The 11,666-nt window shown below is 40.0% G+C and overlaps 1 protein-coding gene across 6 annotated transcripts in view; it reads left to right on the plus strand.

Annotated features, from left to right (window-relative positions):
- PLCH1 (phospholipase C eta 1) overlaps window positions 1-6,679 on the plus strand; it is a 216,306-nt gene extending 209,627 nt beyond the window's left edge. For 3 of the 6 annotated variants that reach the window (XM_059391691.1, XM_059391692.1, XM_059391693.1), the window contains 3 exons: window positions 285-344; window positions 779-1,133; window positions 3,455-6,679. In XM_059391691.1, coding sequence (XP_059247674.1) covers window positions 285-344; window positions 779-1,133; window positions 3,455-5,532 — 2,493 coding nt within the window. In that variant the 3' untranslated portion in view covers window positions 5,533-6,679. The remainder of the gene's footprint in view (window positions 1-284; window positions 345-778; window positions 1,134-3,454) is intronic. The other 3 variants (XM_059391694.1, XM_059391695.1, XM_059391696.1) reach the window with 2 other exon arrangements.
- The last annotated feature ends 4,987 nt before the right edge of the window (window positions 6,680-11,666 follow it).

Raw genomic sequence — 11,666 nt, forward strand, 5'->3', positions numbered from 1 at the left:
AAAGTGTTCCATAGGATTTCTGTTCTCCTAAATAGAAGCCTACTTCTAAGTCGCATTATGGATTACTTTGGAGGTGTATTTGGGTTGGGATGCATAAAGCACAATGTGGCGGTGATGAGCGGAGTACCTCATGAAGCTGAAATCACTGAAGGTGAAAGGAGTGCTAGACGCATATGCGTTCTCATCTTTTGTTGTTACTTGTACACTTGTACAAGTGTACACTTGTACACTTTCTTGAATGAGCCCACATTGTGTTCTGTTGTGTTTGTTTTCTTTCCTTGCAGTGGAGCCCTTTAATACTCAACCCCAGTTATACTATATTGCACTTTCTAGGAGCTACAAAGGTAGTTTCTCGGCATGGTGCCCTGTTCGTGCTGACATGTTTCTTTTTAAATGGTCATGGCAGCATGCTCTCATACCACTCCATTTCCTGCTTCCCACTTGGAAACATGCATCTGTTGCTTTAAGGTGGCTTGAAGTTCATAGCAGTCTATTAAGTGTGGAAACATTTCCCATCACCTTGCCATCTCCGGGTAGGAAGCTTCTGGGTGGCTTGGTTGCAAAAAACGGAAGGTTGCCTCATCACAAAGTAAGGTCCATAAGGCGTGCATGACATTGTGTCAACATGCTGTGAGCTGCAGTTTTCTTGGTTTGAATATCCTTCGATGGTTGTACGATGTTGCTGTGTGTCCACTTTTCATGGAGCTGTCATTTGGAAGGCAAGTTGTTGACACAATGGGATTTGCTTAACCCAGGCGTCCTCCTTTTGTGTCTTCAGAACAGACAGCTCCAAGGTCTGAAGGGATTGTTCAATAAGAATCCCAGGCACGGTTCTTCGGAAAACAATTCCCATTACGTTCGGAAACGATCCATTGGAGACAGGATTTTGCGACGCACAGCCAGTGCTCCGGCCAAAGGCAGAAAAAAGAGCAAAATGGGCTTCCAGGAAATGGTAGAGATTAAGGATTCTGTGTCGGAGGCTTCAAGAGATCAAGACGGTGTCCTGAGGAGGACCACACGGAGTTTGCAAGAGCGCCCTGTCTCTTTGCCTGTTGACAAAAGTCTTCTGGGGGCTTTGTCACTGCCTATATCTGCAACAGCAAAAGACACTGAAGGAAAAGAACACTCCCTGGGTAAGATGCTTTATGTTTCTCTAAGAACAACTCTTTTGAAGCCATATTTTGGTCCCTGATTACCATTATGACCTGGTTGACATTTTATAGTCAAAGTAAAAATATACTAAAAAATAGTTTTTAATGTTAACTTTAGGCCAGATTTTAAACGTCGGGGAGAAGGGGAAAGAACTATTTCCCAGTCCCCTAAAGTCTTAAAATAACACTGACATTTGAAATTGATAGTGAGGGGGATAAGGGGAGCAATCAGGTGTGACAGTATGGAGCCCGGGGGTCTGTGAGGTGTCCTAGGGGAGGTGAAACAGACAAAACTGGAGCAGAGATCTTGGTTTTCCAAGTGGGTTTAATATTTACTGATTGTTCTAGGTAAAATAGAATTATATTGATTTTTTATTTGAGGTTGGATACAGTAATATTTCTTACCCCAACATACAACACATTTCCATGATTAGAAATGTTTATGGAGAAAGAAGTCAAGCTAGATGTCAAAAGCAAGTCATCTTCTTCACTTGAGAAATCTTTGCTTTCTCAAGGGTAGCTCAGGCAGTGTTTTCCTGTGGCCTCATTTCCCTGATCCCTGGATGTTGGCAGGGAAGGAAGCATGTCTATGGCTCCTGTCCAGTTATAGGCTCCTCAGGCATACAGATCAAGCCTTACCTGTCTTTTCCCCTAATCTGAGCATAATGCTTCGCTCATACCAAGAACTTGGTAAAAAATAATGCCTGCTTTGCAAGGTACCAGAGAGCTCCTGAGTTGTGGCAGTGACTCTTTCCTCTGACTTTTGTAAAGGAAGTATCAAAACTGTCCATTTGATGTCTCCATGACAAAAGTGTTTTAATTAAATCAGGATCATCTCAGACAAATATAATGTGATACCTGTTTACTTTAGGGAAATTCTCCTTCTATCATACAGTCTAATTTCAGTGTCCCACTTTCTCACAAACTCCCTGTTCCTTGGATTGATTTTTATTATAAGATATTCTAGGGAAACAAATGAATTTTTGAATGGCTTATTTGAAGGGAGAAAAAAGTTTAAAATTTTGAAAATTCACTAAGAGCAGTGTCAGAGAAGTGATGAAATATGTGCTTTAAAGTTTATTTCAAAATCCTGTTTTGGGAGAAAATAAAGCTGTACTCAATAGAAATAAATACTGGTTAATCCAGAAAACAGTATTGAGTTGATGCATATTTCCTCCCTTAAACAGCTTTATAAATTTGTCATTCTCATTTATATTATATGAGACTTGTGGTAAATATAGAACAAACAAAGCCATGCAATGATTCAAGTTATAATGTAGAAAAAAAATAAGTGGAGAAAATGCAGAATACAAAATTCTATATATAATTCTGTCCCTCTAAAAGAGCTTATAGTAGCTCTCTCTGAGTGGTAACATCATAGGATATTTAATTTTTTTCTTTATAATTTTTGGATTTGTCAAACTTTTTATGATGAATTTTTCTTTAGTTAGGAAGATATTTTAATAAGATAAATAAATTCTTCTTTCTTATATATCCTGACTGAAAACATTTAAAAAAACACTATTGAGAGAATTAGGTAAAAAATAATCGAACATTTGATACAGTATGAGCATTATCCTAAGTATGATGGGGTACCCCAAATTCCTTTGAATTGTGTGTTTTTATAGATTTCTATTCTGTGCCTAATAACTTACTGCCTCTTTTAGAGGAGAATGCAATATGAAATTTGCATATTAAAAACAAAAATATGATTAAGAAAATATTAGATATTAACAATGGCATAGAATTGGTCACCAAGTCTTTACTTTTACACCTCAGAATCAGTAGATACTGGTATTTTAATACATTTATTGCACCGTCCAGTCTGCTTTTTTTTTTTTAAATAATATGATTTGTGATTTTTTACTAATCCATGTGTAACTTTGAAAGCTTGTAGTATCTTGCTTACAGGTACCGCAATACTTTGTTTAACAGAACTGTCTTGTTCTATTTTTATTGCCATGCTTCTGTGTAGTACAAATCTGAATAGGAAACAACTTAAGGTAATCCTCACTGTAAAAGTATGGTAACTCATTGACATTTTTTTTTGACAATGACTATTACATCCTTAGCTGATGTAATAGATACTCAAAGGGAAGCTTCAGTGAAATTCCTATAAATATATTTTACCATTTATTCATCACACAGACACTTTGTTGCAAACCTCTGCAATCCATAACTATATTTTGTCACGATGTAACAGATTTACATTCTCCATTTGTCTGTCTGAAGACAAACATGAGTGTTTGCAGGGTCTACAAAAAGTGATACATATTACCTAAAATGTTGTTTGTTTCATTCAGCAGAAGATAAGGATGGAAGAAGAAAAGGGAAGGCAAGTATAAAAGACCAACATTTGCCAAATTTCAACAAAAAGCTATCCTCTTCCTCTAGCGCCCTCCTCCACAAAGACATCAACCAGGGGGACTCCACCATTTCTGTTGCCAACACGCCAATCACGGGAGAACAGTTGGGAGTGGCAGGTCCCAAGGGTGGGAGAACCAAAGCAAATGTGTCAGGTGATGGCCAGGAACAGGAGTGCCCCAGCAGATTCCTCTCCCCAAGGCAGCATTTGGCTCTTGATCCTACAGTTACCCTAACACAAGGTCCATGTGGTGTGAAAACCAAGGCAAATGGGAATGCTGGAGGCTTTGCCGAGGAAAAAAGTACATTGTCAGGGAACATTTTTTCTCAAAGCAGCCTGGAGATTAAGAATTTGGAAGGGAGTTGGATTACGGGCCGAGCTGCAACCTCCTTTTCTTTGTCAGACGTCTCTGTGCTCTGTTCTGACATACCTGACTCGCATTCTACTGCCATTCAGCAGGAGAGTGAAATTTCCCATCTTATTGACAATGTCACGTTAACCAATGAGAATGAGCCAGGCAGTTCTATTTCAGCACTGATTGGCCAGTCTGAGGAGACCAGTGATCAGGCAAACCTCACAGTTGTTTCTCAGCCCCCTAGCACCACTGTCACGTCAAGTCATCCTTCCTTACCCACCTTGGAGCAAAAGATGCCCTTCAGGCATGACTTTTCCATGGGAAAATCCAAATCATCCTTCCTGTGCTCGTCTCCTGCCCCGATTGCCTTCTCAAGTCCTGAGACCTCCAAACACTCAACACACACGGACTGTGAAACTACGTGCACTCCTGTCTCCAAAGCCAAGCCAGATGACATGCTTCCCGGTCAGGCCAAGACAGGGGCTGTGGAAAACGACCTGCATGGGTCCTATACTTCTCACTGCTGGTTACCAAAAAGTCCCACCAATGGCAAAGAGTGGGAAACACTAAAAAACCACAGCCCCTCCACTTCCACCGACTTGGCACTGGGAGAGGTCATAGCAGAAACCACTCTCTCTTTAAATTCTGGAGAGAGCAGTCTCGTGGAAGTGGACGGAGACTCAGAAAACCTGTCCATAACAACCTACGAATATAGAAGAGAGGACACAAGTCACTCTGCGTCTCCCTTAAAACCAGAGTATGGCCAGGATGTGGTGGAACATTTTCAAAGACGTTTGAGGAACGGCTACCGTAAAGAGACTTTTCCCCCTTCTGTCTCTGAAATACTCAACAATATTCAAGATGTCAAAAATCAAAGTATTTCTTGTCTAGCCTACCCGGGTGCTGGTTTTCTGCACAACTGTTCAAATTTAGACACAAAAGTGAACCAGACCTGTGGGCCCCTGTCCAGTGATGAAGGCATGCACGCCCCTGCACCCAGGCAGCCCACGCACCCTCCTCTGCCTGCTCTGAAGCTGCCCAGCCCTTGCAAATCCAAAAGTCTGGGGGACTTAACATCAGAGGACATTGCCTGCAACTTTGAAAGCAAGTACCAGTGCATTAGTAAGAGTTTTGTTACAACCGGCATTAGAGACAAGAAGGGCGTGACCACGAAGACGAAGTCATTAGAGCCCATAGACGCCCTGACCGAGCAGCTGCGGAAGCTTGTGTCTTTCGACCAGGAAGAGGGCTGTCAGGTGCTCTATTCCAAGCCAGATGCCAGTCATTTCCCCAGGGCACTGGTCCGAAAGTTGTCATCCAGAAGCCAGAGCAGAGTGCGCAACATTGCCAGCCGTGCCAAGGAAAAGCAGGAAGCCAACAAGCAAAAAGTCATCAACCCCAGCCACGCGGGAGGAGTGGTTCTGCGAAACAAACCCTCGGCGCCCCTGCCCGCTGGCAACCGGCACTCCACCGGCTCGTACATCGCTGGCTACCTGCGGAGCAGCAAAGCGGGTGGCTTGGAAGGCCGCGGCATCCCAGAAGGGGCATGTGCCGCCTTGCGCCCTGGCTATGGCGACCCGTTTTGCTCGGATCATTCCATTCTGCAGACCGAGCCCAACAGTGAGGATAAACCAGAAATTTATTTTCTCTTGAGACTGTGAATTACATCAAGCTGCATTTTCAATGTTTACAAGGTATTCTGTAGAATTGTCAGAGTTTTCAGTAAACATGGTCTTGCCTTTGAAATGATTTTAAAAATGTATTTTTAAACTTGTATTTGGTCTCCCTTTGACTCCCCGTGTTCTTCCTGTTTCTGCATTTGTATATAGATTGGGGTGACATTTCCCTCTGCGTATGATCTTTCTCCCCTGGAGTGTAAACGCTCTCTGTATGAAATATGTGCATGCTTTGGTTGTGAAACTTAGCAGCAGCTTGGGTTCTGATGTCTGTCTGTTTCTCCGCCATGCTTTCTACTCTGCCCTCAGATCACAGTCACAAATGTACTCGGTTTTACTCTATCATTGTTGAGGTCATTAAGAAACTTCGCAAAGGACAAAGGGATAAATTCTTTATTTTAAAGCTGTTATCATCATTCTTAGTTTTTCTTCTTCCTTGAGAAGACCAGATGCATTTTTATAACTCAGTCAAAAGAAGATTAAAATAGTTACCCTGCCTTTTAAGATTTCCCTACCCTGTGCAGAATGAGTTCAGAGGAGATTGGTAGCGGTTCCCCCCCCACACCCCATACCCTCTCATTTTAGAGTAGACTGTGAGGGTATGAACATAAAGCAAACTTCTGTATATAAGGACAAAATTGTTTTACATAAATTTTGTTACATATTTTTGCTAATGGCTTTGTATGTAACAAGAACACAGTTGCCAAGCTATTTGTTGTACTTTTGAATTTTCTGATTAAATTATAGACTGCAAATAATGGCTTTCAGAATGAGGGACTTCTGTCAGACACTAACAGTAATAGTAACACAAGATTGAAAACATCCCCAGAGCTGTCAAGCAAAAAAAAAAAAAAAAAAAAAAAAAAAAAAAAAAAAAAAAAAAAAAAACAAAAAGAAGAAGAAGAAAAATATTTTCTCATAATAAAATCCAAGTAAATAGATAATTAGAAGAAACCTTTTCCCTTCATGGAGCCAAGTAACTATATTTTAGTACCAACATATGTTATTTTCGCTGTGAATCCATTTTTTTATTGCATGTTCAGATGTCCTTCTTTGCTTTTTTTGTAATATTAACTGCAATGATGTTCTTCTTGGAATTCATGGAAATATAATTAAAGCAGATTTTTAAGCACTTTGTGAATTTTTTTTTTTTCAACTGGAGTTCATATGATGATTGCTGAGTAAGGGACCCAGCGTGCTCAGAACTATTTTCCTTTTCATCTTCACAGAAGAAGAGATAACTTCTACAGGGGATAGTTTCAAGCAGCAATTTATGTCTCAGTGTTTTCATTATGCTTTAAAGATCATATTTGTGAGGTGACTTGAAAAGAAATCAAATGTAATGGGTTTCTTTGCATTCTGTGTTAATATTGCTAGTTTAAAAATAGTACTTCCCAAATCCTGCCCTGGGTATGGGGGCAGCCAAGATGCTGTGTTTGGCAAATCAGACCACCTGAAGGTTTTTTGGATGGGGGAAGAGTGGGGAGCAAAGCAATCAGACCCTGATTATCCTCAGTCCGCAACTCTGAACTTCTCCCTAGTGCTGAGGATCTTCCTCTCTGTGGACAAACCCTGGGATGCTGGTTGGGGTAGGAGTGTAATAGTGAAAGGAAGAGGGACCCTTACTAAACCTGGGAGATTTTTGTCTTCTTGGGGGTTCAAAACCCCCAAAGTTCTATCCTTAGACCTTGGCTTGTTTTTAAAAAGATCGACACAATGTAAAGTTGTTGAAATTCATTTGCAAAGGGATAGAATTTAGCTGCCTTATTTGATAGGATCAGTATTATTTGAGAAAAAAATCCAAGAGTTTACATTTGGGTGTCATCTGTGTTTCAGAATGATTTAGAAGTGACATAAATGGTTGGTGCTAAGTGATGGGTCATCAGACCAACCCCCAGACACCATGTGTATCTGTTGTCCATACAAATAGTATTTGTCTACTGATAGGACTTAGGAAAACAGGAAAGAGTGACCTATGATTATATTTGGAGATTAATAATAAAGAAGAGGAAGCAATGATGCTTACATTTTAGTACAAGCTTTTAGTGTTCGGATTGGACTCCTGATCAGAGTTTCACTTGTTCGGAGGATGGGTCAGAGACTCATCAGTCCTGAGGAAATCACACAGCAAGTCAGAACTCAAGGATATATTAAAAGGTCTTTTAATTTTTCTTTTCTCTTGAGAGCTAGCAGGGAGGCCCCAGTCTCTGCAGAGTCTGACTAGAGTAAGCCCTGGGAAGTGTCAACGTTTCCCACTTGGCTCCTTTCTTAGAGATTCTGTAGTAGACGATTCCAAGGCTGGGCAGCAGCAGGTGGCTGGGAGAGTTGCTAGCAGCAGTAGCATGATCCTCAGAGGGTGGAAGTAAAGCTGCTTAATATTTACATTAAGCCATCTTAACACCCTTTAGTGGGTCCCCATGATGTATGAAATAAGGTTCCATAGCCTTGTATACAATGTCATCTTTGATTTGGTGCCCTTGTCTGTTTCTATGGCCTGGTCTCCTCTGCCTTAGAATGCACTTTCCACCTTTGCTCACTACATTTTCCAAGAAGTATCCTGGAGGATCCCTTCTTCTAGAGAGCGTTTTCTAATTGTCATCTTCTCTTCCCTAGTTGTACCCAACCCAGTAGGAATTACCCAAATTTGCCCGTGGAGAAGGGGGCTTCGATTCCATTCAGCGTATCAATTTGTTCACATGTCTGTCTCTTCCACTAGACTTAGACTTCTCTGAGGACAGGGCTTGTGCCTTATGCCTTTTTCCTAGCTCCAGGCCTGGTATCTATTTGCATTGGGTAAGTACTTGATAAACTGGTGAATAAGAAAACTTGAGGAAAATGTGAGTGAAAGCAAAGCAGGTGCCTAACATCTATTGTGTGCGTGGGAGGAGGAAGAGGTACAGAATCTTGTTCCAAGTCATTTGAATGGTGATGCCTGAATTTGTTCTCCTTTAATTTTCTTAGCTCCTTGTTCCCAGCCCTTCCTTCCTTTTCTCTCCCTCTTAATGTAGTGTCTGTTTAGTCACTTACCGTGAGTAAGAGTAGCATATATATATATATATATATATATCATTTTTTCAGTTGTTTTTTGGTTTTGTTGACGGTTTCCTTTGCTGTGTAAAAGCTTTTGTTCTTGATGAAGTCCCAGTAGTTCATTTCTGCCCTTGCTTCCCTTGCCTTTGGCTGTGTTTGTAGGAAGAAGTTGCTGCGGCTGAGGTCGAAGAGGTTGCTGCCTGTGTTCTCCTCAAGGATTTTGATGGATTCCTGTCTCACACTGAGATCTTTTCATCCATTTGGAGTCTATTTTTGTGTGCGGTGTAAGGAAATGGGTCCAGTTTCATTCTTCTGCATGTGACTGTCCAATTTTCCCAACACAATTTCTTGAAGAGACTGTCTTTTTTCCATTGGACATTCTTTCCTGCTTTGTTGAAGATTAGTTGACCATAGAGTTGAGGGTCTATTTCTGGGCTCTCTGATCTGTTCCATTGATCTATGTGTCTGTTTTTGTGCCAGTATCATGCTGTCTTGATGACAGCTTTGTAATAGAGCTTGAAGTCTGGAATTGTGATGCCACCAACTTTGGCTTTCTTTTTCAATATTCCTGGCTATTCAATGTCTTTTCTGGTTCCATACAAATTTTAGGATTATTTGTTCCATTTCTTTGAAAAAAACGGGATGGGATTTTGGTAGGGATTGCATTAAATGTGTAGATTGCTTTAGGTAGCATAGACATTTTCACAATATTTGTTCTTCCAATCCATGAGCATGGAACATTCTTCCATTTCTTTGTATCTTCCTCAATTTCGTTCATGAGTACTTTATAGTTTTCTAAGTACAGATTCTTTGCCTCTTCGGTTAGGTTTATTCCTAGGTATCTTATGGTTTTGGGAGTGATTGTAAATGGGATGGACTCTTTAATTTCCCTTTCTTCTGTCTTGCTCTTGGTGTGTAGAAATGCAACTGATTTCTGTGCATTGATTTTTGTATCCTGACACTTTACTGAATTCCTGTATGAGTTCTAGCAGTTTTGGAGTAGAGTCTTTTGGGTTTTCCACCTAAAGTATCATATCATCTGCAAAGAGTGAGAGTTTGACTTCTTTGATTTGGATGCATTTAATTTCTTTTTGTTGTCTGATTGCTGAGGCTATGACTTCTAGTACTATGTTGAATAGCAGTGGTGATGGTGGACAGCCCTGCTGTGTTCTTGACCTTAGGGGAAAAGCTCTCAGTTTTTCCTCATTGAGAATGATATTCACCGTGGGTTTTTCATAGATGGTTACATGATATTGAGGTATTTACCCTCTATCACTACACTGTGAAGAGTTTTGATCAAGAAAGGATGCTGTACTTTGTCAAATGCTTTTTCAGGATCTATTGAGAGTATCCTATGATTCTTCTTTCTTTCATTAATGTATTGTATCACATTGATTGATTTGCGGATGTTGAGCCAACATTGCAGCTCAGGAATAAATCCCACTTGGTCGTGGTGAATAATCCTTTTAATGTACTGTTGGATCCTATATTTTGGTGAGTATTTGGTGAGAATTTTTGCATCTGTGTTCATCAAGGATATTGGTTTGTAATTCTCCTTTTTGGTGGGATCTTTGTCTGGTTTTGGGATCAAGGTAATGCTGGCCTCATAAAATGAGTTTGGAAATTTTTCTTTCATTTCTACTTTTTGGAACAGTTTCGGGAGAGTAGGTATTAATTCTTCTTTAAATGTTTGGTAGAATTCCCCTGGGAAGCCGTCTGGCCCTGGGCTCTTGTTTGCTGGGAGATTTTTGATGACTGTTTCAATCTCCTTACTGGTTATGGGTTTGTTCAGGTTTTCTGTTTTTTTCCTGGTTCAGTTTTGGTAGTTTATATGTCTCTAGGAATGCATCCATTTCTTCCAGATTGTCAAATATGCTGGCATATACTTGCTCATAATATGTTCTTACAATTGTTTGTATTTCTTTGGTGGTGGTTGTGATCTCTCTTCTTTCATTCATGATTTTATTTATTTGGGTCCTTTCTCTTTTCTTTTTGGTAAGTGTGGCCAGGGGGTTTATCAGTCTTACTAATTCTTTCAAAGAACCAGCTCCTAGTTTCATTGATTTGTTGTACTGTTCTTTTGGTTTCTATTTCATTGATTTGTGTTCTGATCCTTATTATTTCTCTTCTCTTGCTGGATTTAGGCTTTCTTTGCTGTTCTTGCTTTCTTTCTCTAGCTCTCTAGTGTAGGGTTAGGGTGTGTTATTGAGACCTTTCTTCCTTCTTGAAAAAGGCTTGTATCACTCACTGTATTTACTCTCAGGTCTGTGTTTTCTGTGTCCCACAGATTTTGAACCATTGTGTTTTCATTATCATTTGTTTCCATGAATTTTTTCAATTCTTCTTTAATTTCCTGGTTGACCCATTCATTCTTTAGTAGGATTCCCTTTAGCTTCCATGTGTTTGAGTACTTTCCAGCTTTGCTCTTGTGATTGAGTTCTGGCTTCAGAACAGTGTGGTCTGAAAATATGCAGGAATGATCCCAATCTTTTGGTACTGTTTGAGACCTGATTTGTGACCCACAATGTGATCTATTCAGAAGAATATTCCATGTGCACTAGAGAAGAATGTATTGTTACTTTGGGATAGAATGTTCTGAATATATCTGTGATGTCCATCTGGTCCAATGTGTCATTTAAGGCCTTTATTTCCTTGTTGATATTTTGCTTGGATGATCTGTCCATTTCAGTGAGGGGGCTTTTAAAGTCCTCTACTATTATTGTATTATAGTTGATGTGTTTCTTTGATTTTGTTATAGTTGGTGTATATAGTTGGCTGCTCTTATGTTAGGGGTATAGATATTTAAAATTGTTAGATTTTGTTGGACAGACTCTTTGAGTATGATAAAGTGTCCTTCCTCATCTCTTATTATAGTCTTTGGCTTAAAATCTAACTTATCTGATATAAGGATTGCCATTCCAGTTTTCTTTTGATGTCCATTAGCATGGTAAATTGTTTTCCACCCCCTCACTTTAAATCTGGAGGTGTCTTTGGGTCTAAAAGGAGTTTCTTATAGACAGCATATTGGTGAATTTTGCTTTTTTATCCATTCTGATTCCCATCCGTTCTGATGCCCCTATTGATTGGGG

This window comes from Mustela nigripes, chromosome 2 (genome assembly GCF_022355385.1).
Source record: "Mustela nigripes isolate SB6536 chromosome 2, MUSNIG.SB6536, whole genome shotgun sequence".
NCBI lineage: Eukaryota > Metazoa > Chordata > Mammalia > Carnivora > Mustelidae > Mustela > Mustela nigripes.